Source organism: Lissotriton vulgaris, chromosome 9 (genome assembly GCF_964263255.1).
Source record: "Lissotriton vulgaris chromosome 9, aLisVul1.2, whole genome shotgun sequence".
In the NCBI taxonomy this organism is placed as follows: domain Eukaryota; kingdom Metazoa; phylum Chordata; class Amphibia; order Caudata; family Salamandridae; genus Lissotriton; species Lissotriton vulgaris.
In genome coordinates, this window is record NC_141697.1 from 1,079,879,571 (window position 1) to 1,079,896,928 (window position 17,358).

The 17,358-nt window shown below is 47.5% G+C and overlaps 1 protein-coding gene across 1 annotated transcript in view; it reads right to left on the minus strand.

Moving 5' to 3' along the window:
• Positions 1-17,358, minus strand: part of CFAP20DC (CFAP20 domain containing) — a 1,688,800-nt gene that overhangs the window by 1,293,189 nt on the left and 378,253 nt on the right. Inside the window, exon 6 of the mRNA XM_086939066.1 lies at positions 16,217-16,331. Within this exon, the coding sequence (XP_086795192.1) occupies positions 16,217-16,331 (115 nt within the window). The remainder of the gene's footprint in view (positions 1-16,216; positions 16,332-17,358) is intronic.

Genomic DNA, 17,358 nt, shown 5'->3' on the forward strand with positions numbered 1-17,358 from the left:
CAAACACGCAGGACGTGTTCAAGGATCGAAGGCCTGAGCTTATGTCCACCACACGCCTCCAACTATCAAGACTCCCTAGTGGGTGGAAGTAATGGAGGAGAGGAGGAAGGCAGCGAGGCTGAGACTGCCTGGACGACCAGCCCTTGAGCCCTAGGGTGGAGGGACAAACAGACAGGGTCATCTGGAGCCGGGCAGTGACTATGTGCGATAGCACGATCCACAGGGTACCCCGATGAGGGCCGCGCTCAAGTCCCTAGAAGAATGTTGTACAACGACTTGCCAAAAGGCAGCATGGGCTTGACGTCTGCGTCTCCCTGGTGGAGCAGATCCAACTAGGGATCAGAAGGCAGAGAGACTGACGGAGGCTGGATCTGTAGAATGGCAGCAGCTTTGCGAACAACTCCGGCAAACGCTACACTAGCCTCCATGACCATTCTAGGAGGCGACAGCAGATCATCAATGGGGGACGTCTGCAGGCTAACACGTCCGCCAAAAGCCAAAGACTCTGCAGCCCGAGGAGGACCAAGGGCCTTGAAGAGCCTTGCCAGAACACATCCTGGGCAACATGCAAGCAACACTGGGGGGTTGAACCCCCAGGGGCGACATCCTACATGAGCAAGGGAGCATCAAGGGACATCACAGGCGTTGAACAACATTGAGACGTAGAGCTCCAAAGGTGACTGCATTGACGGGCGTCAGGACGGTGTCGACTTGACATCCACCGCGATGGGAGACTGCGGAGTGGGACGGCGTTAACCTTAGAGACAAGTCCTCAGCTGCAGCTGCATCAGACGTCATGGTAGGGAGCCCCACAGTATTGTGCTCCGGCGCTGAAGGTGGACTGCGGCCTGACATCTGACTGGGAAGCCCCACCTGGCCAACTCCTGACGTCACAGTGACTCCGGAACCAGTTTCAGGTCAATCGATTGGCGCTGAGGGCAAACCCGCCAGTGAGCTCTCAATCGGAGTCCCAACCTGCTCTGTGGGGCCCGAAAGTGCACCAGAGAGAGGGGGCGACATAAAGAAGCCCAAAAATAGGCTTCCATCTGGGTCCTAGTCGCCCCAACACCGGGATAAGGGGAGTAGGTGGAGGTCGACTGCAGAGGGCCGTGTTTGGTGAAAACTGGGAGCAGCGGGACGTCACAGCCATGTGAGGTCCGCGGAATTGACTTCATGATGTGCCTCGAACAGGAGCCTCAGCTCGAGATGGAGACCGGCGACGCTTGGGCTCCAAACTGAACATCCGGGAGGACAACAACTTCACCCAAAGTTCCCGCAGGGACTTTGGCTTCAGCTGCCGACAGGCATCGCACTCTTCGGAGTCGTGGTGCTTGCCTAAGCACCCAATACAGATCACGTGCTGTTCCATCGTCAAAATCTGCTACGTACAAGTCTCACACGATTTGAAGCCCGAAGGCATCACACACTGTTCCCGCATGCGAAAAGGCATCGGGAAGGCCTAAAAAAACAAAACAGGCCAGAGGAACCGCTTTTCCTGGATCTGCGTTGTAGACACGCAAAAGAAGGAAACTGACAACAGCATGCCGGGAGGGACTTATATACGACGTCAGGGCAGAGCCATGCGACGCAGTCCCCCGGTGCGCAGAGGTACTGCAGAAAAATCTCCAGATCCAGAAAAAGCCAGCCCTCTGCATGCTGAAATAATGCCAAAAAAATAAGGCAGCAACAGTGGTCTGTGAGCTTCAGCCTCAGAGAAGTCCAACACGTCTAGCTCATATTATATGTGGTATTATAAAGCCTAACTATGCGGCATTTAAAATGTAAAAAAAAATCTGTGTATAATACAATAACTAGAAAAGCACAAGGCCTCTGTCTGGAAATAGAGAGATGGTGAAGCAGATTCACAGGGAACTATTCATAAGAAATGATATACCTTGTGACAATTCACATTCTTTAGATACTTTTACAAAAATATTCAAGGCAGACAGCAGCAGGTTTAGTTGAAGGTCTGCATACATTCCCTTAGTTACATCAACACATTTCTGTCTGAAGATCTTTTAAAATAAAGGATCTGTTTCAAGTGGTATCATTTAATCTTTTGAGTCTTAGAAATTCAATTGAATGTGTACGAAATTGGAATATTAGTTGAGGGAAGTAGTTACTCACCTCAAGTAATATTTATAATCCTGTGCCACTAAAGTTACTAGAAAAACCGGAGTTCTACTCTCTGGTATCAATGGCACAGAGAAGACAAGCTTAACTTAGAGGCCATTTGTAAAGTATTTATGCAGTAATAAAGTCAAAACATAACACAAAAAAATCCCGAACCAATTTCAAAAATTGATTACATTGTAATAAATAAAATGACACCAAAATATCAAGAATCCAATATTGGGAACATGAGGTATGCATTTTTATTGTTTAAATTTAACAATTTAAAAACATTGTCAAAGAGAATTAAGCTTTAGGCGCAGGGACCTAGGTGCAAATTGAGAATAATTGCGATGAAGTGCAGGTCGGATAGGCCAGGTTCAACCTGATCGAAGGTTTTACTTTCAGACTTAGTCTCTGAAGTGACTCCTTATTCATACCTAACCAATAGGATACAAGTTCCCAAGGGCTTAATGTACCCACTTTTGCAGCATTGTCTATGTGCCCCACTACGAACAATACACCAACAGGCTTTTCTGCCTAAATCCAAGGTGGTGCAAACCCTTATCTCCCTTGTGCAGAGTCTGTATGCCTACCCCAGAGGTGTAGCCAGGGAAATGAGCAACTTTTCTGTGGTCACTTCAAACCAGTTCTGGAGGCAGCTCCTTCCACACTGGGAGGGGAGCCTGCCTGACTGGGTGTCATCTGACATCTGCCTGTGACAGGGAAGGCCCCACTGAAAGTAATTATGTTACTGTGCACTGGCAAAATGGAAATCCTGCCAGAGGAATAGAAACACCTCTCCACACCAAAGCCTTTATTTCTGCTCCGGGACGAGTTGTCACACCTAATTCAGGGCTGAGTACTCAGAGGGCTACAGCAGGAGGCTAATGCAATTTAGCCTTCAGAGTCTTTACACAGGAAAAATTAAACTTTCTAAAAATAAATTTTTCTTAACATTTATTACAAATCTGACTTTGACCAGTACATTTGACTTGTAATAAATATTACAAAGAGTCCACAAAATAATTTTCTAGGTGTTTCATAGCTGAAGAAAGCATTATTAAATGTAATATTACATCCCAGTGCTTTCTATGGAACAGCCAACCTTGCTACAGTGCTAAAGGGCCTTTCTACAGTGAGGATATTACATTTCTAAATGTCATAATTTAAAATAACATGCACGCTAGTTAATGAGCAATAACGCCAGCTTAGAGGTGACATTCATTTTTAAATGGAATATTTAGACTTGTTAAAAGAGTTTATTTTTGCAGGTGGAAATGCAGTTTAAAAGCTGCTTTTGTAAGGCTTGAAGCCATGCTTTACACTGTCACTGTATGGATGGCACAATAGGTGCGGCAGTCCACAAGGGACATTTAACGTTAAAGCCCTGAGTACATTTTGGAACATATACAGGTGACTTATAGGTAAGTTAACTATGCCAATTAGGAGCTTATCAATTTCATCATGCTGGAAAGAGAAGCATAGACAATTATCCACTGTTAGTAGGGGTAATTGGCACATAGTTCTACTGCCAGCAAAAACACTTGAGAGACACATGTTGTGGTACACCGCACAAAGGAAGGTAATTCCTACAGAATACAAATTAGAACCTATCGAATTACGGTCCACCCACTACCTTTTTAGTTTTAGAAAGTTATGTCAGAAAGCATGTTCAGCCCTCAAAAACATGGTTTTTTTTTCTGTTGGGAAGTTAAGGGACATAGATCAAGCATTGTGAGAAGTGTAAAGCTGCCACATGACTTTATTCCTAAAAACATAATTTCTAAATACTCAAAAAGTGGACACCACGATCTGTTAGTTGTGGGTAGTGGAAACAAAGTATTCCAGGCGAGCAGTTATACACCTGTTATCTCAGAAATGTTCTATCAGTGGTTTTCCTCACAGAATCACGGCAAAAATAGGCGTTTCCCAATCATTTTACTTACAAATATCTTTATGATTGTAAGAGGATAATGACATATACACTGAAGGTATGAGGAAAATCAGGAGACTGCTGGGGAGGAGAAACACCAATGTCCTGCAATCATATGTAAAGTATAGGAGCAAAAGACTTTGTTATATGTATTCATGAATTAATTATATTCTTATAGATAGCTGAAGTCATACGTTATTTTTAACGAAACAGTTTTTTAATGTGACTTTTTAAACATTATTTGTTACTGCGCATAGCATATTTAACTTTTTGTATTTTATTTTGCCTTTTATAAAGTGTTGCAAACAACAGCTTCAGGATGCTTGAGGTGATAGCTAATACAGAGTCCATCAGTAGGCCTTAATATGTCTCAGGGTTCTTCTCACCTCCGCATGCAGGGCCGGACTGGTTACCAAAATGTTTAAACCTGCCTCTCTCCCATCATTCCCCCCTCTCTCTCTTTTCAACCGTCCATTATCTCTCTCCTTCTCTCTATTTCTCTTGCTATCTTTCACTCACCTCTGTCTCTCTCGCTATCTATCTCTTCTTCTGGCCTGACTGTGCAACGATAAACCCCCTGGAGGAAAAGTGTTTCGGGGACAGCCTTGCGTTTTATCAGACCGGCCTCCATTGTTTCCAATCCCCCCAGGAAATTTCCAAATGAGATAAATGGCCAATGCAGCCCTGTCAATATGTATAAATGAATGGTCCCAAAAGCATTACAGTGGATGAATCATGGAGTGTTCGTACTTCACCTCAGACATATGTAGGTGAATTCAGAAAAAGCACACCTGGTGAAACCAGTTGTGACGAGCCCTTCCCTTCTGAACCGTATACTAGCATTTTTCACAATGAATGTCATTCACCAGGCTGAGAACCCAATCTGTTTAATTCCTTTCATGATGAAAAAATTGTATTACACGGTATCACGCAGGTTTGAGTTCACCCGACTTCTGATCTGTGAGTTTCTTTGCCTTTGTATTATTCTAGTTTTCTTTAATTTCCGGTGGGGGGGGGGTGTTCCTCCAATATTTTCTTCCATGGTTCTCCCTCTTTCTAGTTTGTATGCCCTCTCCTTCCTCTTTGTCAATGTATTCTGTGAGCCCTCCGTTCCCCTAGACCAGGGGTCTTCAAACTGTGGGGCGCGACCCCAGGGGAGGCGTGGAGCGATGCAAAGGGGGTCACGCATTCCCAGTCACACTTCAGCCCAGGTCCAAGGGCTTCAGCCCCCCTCTTCCCCGTCCTCTGCCTCAGCCCGGGTTGCTGTAGTGCAACTCGAGCTGCTCGGTGCTCAGCTGGGCAGTGTCTGGTGTCTTATCTCCAGCACGCGCCGTCCGAGATTTTGACCGGTCTTTCAAGACCATTTGCATATTTACATGCCTTTGTAAACTGGTTACAGAGGCAAAGGGCCATATCTACTAAAAAGTCATTTTGCGATTCTCAAATAGCGATTTTTTGCGAATCGCTATTTGAGAATCGCAAAATGTTAAGTATGTAGGATTTGCAATAAATTTTCCGAATCCTACATATTCCTTAATTGCAAATCTCAAATTGCGATTCACAATTAAGGAATACCTCCCCATTCATTCCTATGGGCCTAGAGGCACATAGGAATGAATGGAAAGACATTCTCAATATGGGATTAGTAATTAGTGAATCGCAAATTAAGAATGCAATTTCAAGAGGGGGTAGGTGTGTCCAAAGGACACCCTGTTGCACCCCTGAAATAAGCATGGGTGCACATATGACGCACATACATGCCCTAAGGGCATGTATGTGCTTCACATAGCACTTTGAAAAATGCAAAAAAGTGCATTTTTCAAAGAAATTGCAAATTACCACCAACTTGAAGTTGGTGGTAATTTGCTATTCCTTAAGGCAAACTTGCACTTTTTTGGTGCTTCTTACATTGCATTTAAGGAATCACAAAATTTGCGATTCCTTAAATGCAATCGCAAAATAAGGAACTGCAAATTGTGCGATTCCTTATTTTGCCCGCAGATTTGCTTCATACATACCATTTAGCAAAAATGCGATCGCAAACACCGAAATTCGCAGAATTTCAGCATTTGCAAACGCATTTGTGCTTGATACATATGGCCCTTAGTGTTTTTTCCTGGTTCCAGTACCCCCCTGGGTCCCAATTCTGCCTATTCCTTACATTTGTATTTTACATTTACTGCTGTAGTGTGAGAAAGCATTTCATGGAAAGGAATATAAAGAAGGGTTGCCAAAAGTAAAATGCCTGCGTGTGTTGTTTAAAGAGCCTGCAGACACCTCCTCTTGACACTAAATAGACTTCTAAATAAAAGAGTATGTATTCATTCATTATGTGACTTTTCTGTCTTTGTTCTCTTTAATTATCAGTCATGGATCATTGAGGCAGCCGTAGAACACAATTAAAAGTGCTTTCTATTTATATTTGCTGTTCGAAGTATGCACAGATGAGTGCTTAAAATACAGCTTTAGGTGACTGATTATTTTTGTACCGACTGGGCCATCAAAATATTCTGCTGACAACCCTAACCATAGGACTGGAAGTTTGTTGCAGGATCAGCACAATATTTATTTCCTCCACCCTCGATCCCCGAATAATGCCATAATAGCAATAGTTTAACATAGATCTTAAATCCTACGCCTTCGTTAATAAAATGCTGAGTTACTTCAAGGGTCTGGGAATGCCCCCTGAATTCAGACAACTCACTCCTCATTCTCGCCCTTGACTTTCACGCTCACCCTGCACTCACAGCGATCACAATGCACCCACACTGATCACCATGCGCTCACACCATTCTCCTGCTCACTCTACACTCACAGTGATCACTCTGCTCTCAAAATGCACTTGCGCTGTTCACCCTATACCTCACCCTGCAGTCACACAAGCACACTACTCATCCTGCACTCATGTGACACTTCACTCACCTGTCCCCCTCACTGCTGAATATGCAACTCATTCAAACAAGCCCATCAGTAATTGTTAGAAATGGGATCTCTGGTTGGCTAAGGCTTGCGTTATATTGTTTGTGGACAAAGCGGCAATGGACAGGAAGGTCAAAGTTGGGAGAGGTGGGGACAATCTAGAGAAGGAGATACTTAGAGCCTGCACCAATCTTGTGATTACCCTGTAAGAGGTGGAGAAGAACTAGTCCGAGTAGTTTGGGAGGCAAGGTTGCCATACCCTGCTGAATGTCAATCAGTCAGGATGTGCGAAGTGAGGTTAATCACCTGTGAGGGTATCTAGGCTATGCTGATTCCGGCAGTTCAGTTGCACAGCCAGATCTTGAGTCCTTTCCTGAATTCTAAAATCCCTGAAGAGAAGTTGAAGTCCTGAGATACATGCGGAGGTTGTTCCAGGCCTCTCCGGCGAGTTAGGAGAAGGAGAGTCCTCGAATGTTGTTTCAATGGATGCAGGTGTGTGTGTAAGGGAGGAGGCAGAGCGCAGGAGTCTGGGGGGCTGGAGGAAGGTCATGCGGTGCTTGATGGAAGTTGGTCCTTGATTGTGGAGGGCTTTGTAGGTGTGGGTCAACATCTTGAATTGACATCTCTTAAGAATGCAGAGCAAGTTGAACCTCCGGAGGTGTGGGGTGCGGTGGGCCCGGCTGGAGAGGTCGAAAATTAGCCTGACCGCTTCGCTCTGCATGATCTGCAATCTCTTCAGTAAGTGTGTGGAGATTCCTTTGTAAAGTGTGTTCCCGTAGTCCAGTAGGCTGGTGATAAGTGCTTGAGTGACTTTTCATTTGGTGTTGGCGCAGAGACATCTGTAGATCTTATGGAGAATGTGAAGAGTAAGGAAATAGGTGGAGGAAACTGCATTGATCTGGTTCTTCATGGTGAGCTTGTTGTCCAAGATGATGCCAAGGTTGTGTGCATGGCCCATGGGCATCTGAGAGGGTCCTAGTTTGAGAGGTTACCATGAGTTGTTCCACAGTAGGTGCTGCTCCCAAAGATCAGTACTTCTGTTTTGTTGGGTTGAGTTTAAGACAGTTATACTTCATCAAGTCAGTGACGCTTGTCATGCACCTGTGGAAGTTGGCCCTTGAGGTGGAGGGTTCTTCTGATAGTGAGAGGATGAGCTTGGTGTCGTCTACATAGGATATGATGTTTAGTCCGTGGGTTCTGACAATGTTGGCCAGGTCGGTCATGTAGGAGTTGAACAGTGTGGGGCTGAGAGCCGAGCCTTGGGGAATGCCGCAGGTGATGTTCTTAGGCTCCAAGGTGAATGATGGCAGGACGATTCTCTGGGTTCTTCTGGTGAGGAAGGAGGCTATCCATTTGAGGGCATCTCCTTGGATTCCAAAGTGATTAGGCCTCTTGATGAGGATGTGGTGGGAAACGGTGTCAAATGCTGCTGACAGGCCAATGAGGATCAGGGCTGCTGTTTCTACCTCGTCCAAGAGGGTTTTGATGTTGTCAGTGCCAGCAAGCAGCACCAATTTGGTGGTATGGTTCAGAGCAGAATCTGGATTGGAAGGGGTCCAGAAGATTTTTGTTCTTCAGGTGTTCCTGTGAGTTGACAGTTGATGGCCTTCTCGGTGACTTTGGCAAGGAAGCGGAGTAGAGATGGGACTGTAGTTCTTGAGTTCGCTGGGGTTGGCAGAGGGTTTCTTGAAAAGGGGGTTGGCTTCTGTGTGTTTCCAGTCTTTGGGAACGGTGGCTGTGGTGCTGGATGCACTGACAATGGTGGTGAGCTCCTTGCTGATTTTCTTGCTCTCGAGGTTGAATATCAGAAAATGTGGTGGAAACAGGGGGTCCGAGGGAACTTTGAATTGGATGGGTGTGGGCATGGAGAATAGCTCTGGGTTGGGCTAGTGGGCCCACCTGTAAATCCTGGGGCTGGTGAGAGTGAGCACGGAGTTAGGGACTTTGTTCCTTGCTGCCTTGTGTAGCAAACGCGCTGACTGCAAGGCATGGGGGATGGCGAAGAAGTGTTTCCAGTCCATTCCTTGCAAGCAAGGACTGCTGAAACTGAGTCTTAAATTATTTTTTAAGACTCGCATGTGCCAAACATTGCAAAGTTAATTTTGAAAAAATTAGACTTTGCAAGTGTGAAGACTGCAAGTCTACACACACTTTGTGACTGAGGTCTCCTCTCGTGAACATTCTCTTATGGCTTCCGACGTCCTGATTGGCAGAATCCTAAACCGACTTATGATGACATTAGCAAATCCGCAAAAATCAGCAGACGTTTTGCTTTCATAACTATCGGGCAAAATCTGCTTCCTGAGGAGGGAAAGTGAGTGGTAATGAGGTAAACACCAACAAACTTAACAGCTTTAGTATTAACAAACATTTTCATGGTCGGCGTTTGTGGTACATTACAACATCTTGGACAAGGTGTGCAAACCGACAAGTTTGGTCTGATGCCCCCATATTTTTTTTTTGCAGACGATCGATAAACACATTTCACCATACGTAAAAAAAAATGTTCATGAGAAGAAAATAAGAAAAAAAACGTAAGGTACATTTACACTTCAACACTCACCCTGCGCTTGCATTTCCATTCGTAATGCCGATTACGAATTGCAGTCGACCACTTGGTGTTGCTAATTGTGCATTTACACCGGCAAATTCAGGTGCACTAGTTTTGCACATGCAAAGCCTTCTCTGCATCTGGACAGTATCATGAAGAGGTGCGCTGGCTGAGAGCAGAGGAGAGCATCTGTCTTTATGCATTCGAAGTGTCTAAAGTGCATACAAATAGTTCAGAAGTTGGTGCATTGACTGCTGATAGCATAAGTCATAAACCGTGGCCAGTGATTTTATGTCAGGACCGGAGGCTTCAGATTATGCTTTTCCTTCTTCGCTGTTTATTACAAATACAAAACACAGCAGCCCAGAAAAGCACTGAAGTCTAGAAAAAATGACTGTATAATCTCCAAACAAAGAGATTAAGAACATGTAACATCCAAATCCAGGAAGAAAAACTACGTTTCCCATCAAGTCCATGAATAACTACACAACAATAGTCCTTTCACAGTGTCCATCGCAAGAAGATAGGGCGTCCATCTTGTGTCCCCTTCCTCTTTCTTCGCTGCTTCGCAGCCAGTTAAGTCCCTTGCTTTTTTCCTCTTACGTTTTGGCTTTGGTTAGGGTTAAAATTGCATGTTTGGGACTTATTGTTCTACTAAATGCTTGCGTAGCTATGTGAGGGCTCTTTTAGACTATCGGTGTGTTTATTTTTTCCACAGAGCCCCTTGTTGTTAACATCGCGGGGACGCTTTCGCCCCTCACGCGATGTCCCCGATCTGATGCGGCGCTGATCCGGCCGCTAGAGGGAGCCGTCGCGTCTCGTTCTCCCCGGCGCGGTTCCTCTCACTGACGGGGACCGCGCTGAGGAGAAGGAGCCGCACCGGAGCCTCGCCTTTTTGCCGCCTCAACCCGGACGCCCGTTTTCGGGTTGTATATTGCCCCAATTAAACTTGACGCCCCAAAGGGGTCTGTAAGGCGGATTACCGCCCTCGAACGCCTGCGGGCAGTACCACGGCACCTTGGCGGTTTAACCGCATTGGCACTTAACGATCCCTACACAAGGGCCCAATCTAGTGCACCTTTTATTAGCGCGCAGGGGGGGGCGGCATAGACCCGGTCCTTGAGAGGGTTTGAGCGCTTAGAGGCGGGTGCTGCCTCGATAGGTCTGGTCCCTCCCCAGTCCACCTTAATACGAGCCTCTGGCTGGACCATACCCAGGTACTCTGGTTACCTGTTAGTCCCCGTGCCTTGCTACCTTCTTGTTCTTGGCAGGGTAGTTCACCATGGCAGAGGGGTACTATGTAGAGGAGGAAGAATCTCATCAGTATCTTAACGATGATGAGTTCTACGACGCTGTTGACAGCTCTATTTATCGCTGCGTGCAGGAGATTGTAGGTCCCATGGAGGACAGGCTCTCCGCGCGCATTGTTGAGGAATGTGCGAAACTAGGTCAAGCACATTTGGGGGCCTCTGGAGGCAACTCTGCGTCCTCTGAAGGGGTACCCCCTGCTCCTAAGAAAGCTTGTAGGGACGGTGCTACTGGGTCCAGGTAGGGTGTAGACAGGGGTGCCTTTGAGCGCCTGCATGACGCTTTTTTGGCAAAGGCAACCGATCCTACCCCTGCGTCGACTCCGGCCCCGGGACCTTCAGGGCAGACTGGGACAGCCCCTTCCTCCCCAGGAGGGATCTCCCCGGCAGACACTGACGACGAGGACGAGTCGGTGCACTCGTGGCGGCCATCCGGCTCTGCGGTGGAGTTACCACAGGATAGCTCGGGCATGCTGGACCCGGACGAGATTGTTCATCCGCGGTCAGCAGCCTGGGTGCCTGGGGATAAAGTCGCGAAGTTCGTGGCGGCACGCCTCCGCATGCCACTGGAGAAGGACGCTCGGAGTTGTCTGAGGGGAGAATGCCCGCGTCCTACCCTAGAAGGGAAAGTTGCCATGACCCCAGAATTAGATGGCAAAATGGCCACATTCATGGCAAAATTTGTCAAAGACCCCCGAAAGGGAATTGACCGGTCCTGGCGTTCCTGTCAGGATAAACTGCTGGACACCATAGGCCCCATAACCAAGATCCTGGACATGGCCGAAGAGGCCAAGGTTTCTGGCACCCCCATATCGCCGGACGTGCTGTCGAGCTGGGCGCAGAGAGTAGTCATCTTTCTGGGAAACGCCAACTGTGCCCTCTCAAATGAGCGCCGCCGGTCTTTGTTGATTAAGCTCGACCCAAAGTTAGGTGACCTAGCCTCCTCGGAGGCGGGCGCGGTGGCGCAGGGCGGTTTGTTTGGTGACCCATTTATCAAGGAGCTGGGCAAGTTCGTTAATACGTTTACCTCCCTGGACAAGGCCCAGTCCAGCATAAAGAGAGTATTCCAACAATGTTTTTCCTGAGGGGCCGGTCGCCGTAGGGGCCACGCGACCGGCCGTGGCGGTCAAAATTTACCCAACAAAGGGCAAGGCTCCGGCAGAGGCCAATACAACACGTCGGCAAACTACACCAACTTTTACCCGACGAGAGGCCAGAGCTTCAGGGGGCACGGAGGCGGTTTCCGGAATGACGCCGGTGGTAACAGTTCCCATGGTAAGTGTGATACCTGCGAGTCAGGTGCGAATTGGGGGACGGCTGGCGGGTTTTCCGGACGCTTGGGCAGCGATTACAGCAGACGCATGGGTGCTGCAGACAGTGCGAGGTTTCCGCATGGAGTTTTATGATCAGCCCTATCAGCTACGGGTGCCACACCCTATAGTTTTCTCGCAGGCAGATGCAGACTTAATCGACGAGGAAGTCTTGGCGCTTTTACGAAAGGGAGCCATCTGCCGAGCGGAATGGCATCCCTTCGGTTTCCTCAGCAACGTCTTCTTAGTGGAAAAGACGGACGGAGGACAGAGGCCCCTGATCAACCTCAGAGACTTTAACGGGTGGTTGGTGTACCATCATTTCAAGATGGAGGGGATCCACCTGCTCCGGGACGTGCTGCTCCCGAACTACTGGATGGTCCGGTTGGACCTCAAAGATGCATATCTGGTCGTACCCATTCACCCTCCACACCGTCGGTTCCTTCAATTTCTCTGGAAGAACCAAGTCTTCGAATTCACCGCCCTTCCGTTCGGGCTTTCATCAGCCCCTTGGTGCTTCACCAAGCTGCTGCACCCGGCGGTGGAAGTCCTTTGGGGTCAGGGGATCCGAATGATCGTCTATTTGGACGACATCCTGCTGATGGACCAGTGCCCCAACAGGTTGCTCCTTCAGCTCAATCGAACAGTTTCATTGTTGCAGGGCCTGGGGTTCATCATCAACGAGGACAAGTCAGTCTTTTCACCTTCACAGACGATGACGTTCTTAGGTTTCGTAGTGGACTCTGTGCAGGCCTCCCTCAGCCTTCCCTCGAGGAAGATTGCCAAAATCCGTCATGTGCTGAAACAGACGATTGCAAAGTCTCACACCTCCCTGCGGCAGATTGCCAGAGTGGTAGGACTCCTGTCCTCCTCCATTCAGGCAATCTTCCCGGGACCCCTGCATTATCGTGCCCTGCAGCGCCTCAAGGCGCATCATCTCAGAAAGGGTTTGTCCTACGACCAGCTGGTCCCTCTATCACTAGAGGTAAAAGGGGAGATGGCTTGGTGGCTCTCCCATATGGAAGCGTGGAACGGCCGAGCAATCTTCCGGTCCGTTCCGGATTTGGTCATCGAATCGGACGCCAGCAGATCTGGTTGGGGCGCCCACTGCGGGGATTTCTCTACAGGCGGCGTTTGGTCGTCCGAGGAACAAAGGCTCCACATCAATTGTTTGGAGCTGCTAGCGGGATCCTTCGCGATCCGCTGTTGGACCAGAGACTTGATAAAATCATGCGTCCTTTTACGTATGGACAATGTTTCGGTGGTTCGTTATGTGAACCATCTGGGCGGTCCTCGGTCCCGTGCGCTAGCGGATCTGGCGAAGGACTTTTGGGACTATTGCCTATCCCATCGGGTCTCGGTGACAGCGGAATATCTTTCGGGCCGGGACAATCAAGTGGCAGACTGGCATTCAAGGTATCTGCGGGATTCCAGTCTTTGGAAGTTGGACGCCCAAGTTTTCCAATGGCTGAACAGCCTGTGGGGTCCATTCTCGGTGGACCTGTTTGCGTCCCGGCTGGATTTCCAACTTCAGAGATTCTACAGTTGGAGACCGGACCCACTGGCGGAGGCTACGGATGCGTTCCTCCAGGATTGGAGTCAGGGAACGCCCTATGCGTTTCCTCCGTTCTCGATGGTGCTGAGGGCGGCAGCTCAGCTCCGCCGCCAGAGAGCAAATGTGATTTTGGTGACGCCGTTTTGGAGGTCTCAAGTTTGGTTTCCAGTTCTTCTGGAACTTTCCTGGGATTCTCCAATCCTACTCCCCCGGCTCCCACATCTCCTTCTCAATCCGAACGGGGATCCACACCACCTTATCCTGCCAGATTCTCTCTGCCTCATGGCTTGGCGGCTTTCCGGAGACGTTGGTCGCTCCCAGGCCTTTCGGACTCGGCTCAGGACCTTTTGTCTAAGGCCTGGGCCGGTAGTACTACAAAGAGGCACCGATCCGCTTGGACCAGGTGGGTTCGTTGGTGTCTTCGACGAAACCTGGATCCCCTGGTCGCAGGAGTTGTTCCCATCTTGAATTTCTTAGCAGACCTAGCGGCGGAAGGCCTGGCTTACCGCATCATTAATGCGATGCGGTCAGCAATCTCAGCGGCTCACGAGCCAGTGGACGGGGCTCCAGTGGGCGAACATCCTTTTGTTTGTAGGCTCCTAAGAGGAGTGAGACTATCTTTGCCCCCGGGGCCGCGTTATTCCGTTCTGTGGGACGTGAATGTAGTGCTGAATCTTTTTCTTTCCTGGCAACACAACAGGTATCTGTCCCTGAAGAAGTTGTCCACAAAATTGGCTATGCTCCTGTGTTTGGTATCATGCCGCAGGGTCTCGAATGTAAGAGCCCTGGACATTTCCGCGAGAATTTTCTCACCAGAAGGGGTGACATTTACGTTGGGTCGTCGCACAAAGTCGGCGACGACATCGATCTCCTACCCGGCTTTCGCGGATGTTCCCAAACTCTGTGTGGTTCAGTGCCTTAAAACATATGAAGATGTCACTCTTGAACTTCGCCCTCCGGGCGAGAGGCAATTGCTCATAGCCCTGCCTAAGCCACACAAGGCGGTTTCTTCCCCCACCATAGCCAGATGGGTGCGGTGGGTGTTGCAGGAGGCTGGCATTGACACCAAGATGTTTGGCGCTCATTCGGCTAGGGGGGCCATGGCCTCGAAAGCTTTCTCGTTAGGTGCGCGTTTGGAGGACTTGATGCGTGCGGCGGATTGGTCCTCGGATTCCACCTTTAAAAGGTTCTATTTTAAGCCGGTAGTGGATATTGCGCATCTGGTGGTAAGTAAGCTTTGAACGAGCATAATCTGAAGTCTCCGGTCCTGACATAGAATCGAAATTTGCCTAGCTTTGTAACGGTAAGTTTCAATTTTATTAAGGACACGGAGGCGAGGATTATCCCTCCCAATCCTTCGGAGGAGATCCCACCCGTATGGCTGTAAGTAAACAGTTTTGCTTCTATGGCTATTAAAGGTATTGCTGCATTCTTCCTTTGCGGATGGTTGATGATTGTTGTTTTCTACTTGTACTATTTAGCCTTGCAACGCTTACGCTGTTGTTGTGTTCTCCACTAGGTAATGAGGGTTCGAAGCAGGACCGTTGATGTTTCGGCGTGACTCGCGCGAAGAAAGAGGAAGGGGACACAAGATGGACGCCCTATCTTCGTGCGATGGACACTGTGAAAGGACTATTGTTGTGTAGTTATTCATGGACTTGATGGGAAATGTAGTTTTTCTTCCTGGATTTGGATGTTACATGTTCTTAATCTCTTTGTTTGGAGATTATACAGTCATTTTTCTAGACTTCAGTGCTTTTCTGGGCTGCTGTGTTTTGTATTTGTAATAAACAGCGAAGAAGGAAAAGCATAATCTGAAGCCTCCGTGTCCTTAATAGAATTGAAACTTACTGTTACAAAGCTAGGCAAATTTCGATTCCCTCCCACTGTTTCTCAGCAGTGATTTCTGCAGTTTATCCATTAACTCAGAAAGTGCGAGTTATGTGCATGCACTTTAGACAGTGGAAAAAGCAAAACACAGAGGGAATCTAAGCAAGCACATCTGTTGTTGATACGACCAAGGCCCTGAGACTGGTACCCAGGTTTTAGTGAAGTGTACATGGCATTTGTGACTTCTAAAGCACGTTTGTTCTAAACATGAAGACGACTGCACTAAAATCTCAGCTAGAGAACTAGCATGCATTAAAAAGATTGAATAATTTAATAGTACCTAAGTGCCCTCTCTTATTAAATGTACTGATCGGGATAGTTACCCGGAAGTGTAATAAATGCACAGAGATGCATGCGTGTCGCATTTCACCTTAAAGAAAGAGAAGTGTTCACCTCACATTTGTAAAACAAATGGCGAGCTTGAAGAGAATGAAATCAAATAAATTACAGTTTAGTGCTGAGGCAGGCTTTCTAAAGTCGTCCTCCTGTGCATTGCTGGCTGGCATCACATGGATTCTTTAACAATCTGTAACTGGGTTAGCAGTTAACACGCCTGAGCTTCAAAAGTCTGCACTCAACACTTCTTGAGGGAGGATTCCCAGTCAGCAGAATTTGCGAGTGTTTCAAGAGACTTACGATTTTGCGTTTGATAATGAAAAGAGGGATTTTTGCATGTAAAGGGGTTGCGGATAACTCCTTGTGGACCGTTGACAAATATAATCTTCGTTTGATATTGCCCAGATCGGTTATCCTGTAACAAAAAAAGGGAAAATAAAAATGACAATCAGTGTCTGACCTTAGGGTGGCATTACAGAGGTATGAAATTCACAGCATGGAATGAAAATGAGAATTTGAGAAAATTCATCTTTCAAAAGCTAGGTATTGATCTTGGGCTGTAAAGCTCAACCTGGTGGTTGCCAGCCCGCATGCATAAAATCACTTTACATGCTAATTTATGTCAGCACTCTACACTGGGTTTCTAAAGCCCTTCAGCCTACCAAAGAATTCAATTTGCGGGAACTGAGAAGGCCTACCCTTTAATAATCATGCTTGTTCCGGCCCCTTGAGCGCCTGCTATCTTGGGACACCCTGTCACCTACTAAATGGGAACACATTACAGGATTTCTGTGCCTAAAAGTGCAACTGCCAATTTATGTAGGCTTTTCTGTCCGCTTAAAGAGAGACACAAAGCATTGCCTGTCTGTTTCAGTTTCTGGGCATATTTTTCCAAATCCAAAATTAACATCCAGTGATGCATAGCTCACTGTGCCTTTCTTCGTGTCATGATGCCAAGGACACAGACTGTGCGGAAGTGCAGGAAAGACAACATGGCCATGATCATACAGATGAAAATATTGTGAATACATATGCATCAAATTGATGAAGAGGAGTTTATGATGTGCTTCCTCCTGGTTTCCAGTAGCATAGCATCCAAAACACTCTCTTTGCAGGATGTTGTTACACCTGAAGTGGGATGTTAACCGGGTGTACCAGGAAAAGATGATTTATACATTCTCTACTTGAGGAAGCAACACATTAAAAAAAAACCTCTGCTGGCTTTTGCAACAACCAGTGATAACAACCCAGCAGGTCAGCCCTACGAGCAATCAATACTTTTTAGTACTACTAGCCAGTCCTTTTCATTCATTGGCCTGCTGTTGTGTCACTAAAACATGCATCAAGGGGCACTCTGCTCTTTCACAGGAGCACATTAGCATACAAAGGTGTTTCCTTCAGGTTCAAGGACTACAATGACAGCGGGTGCTATTTTGAGACCT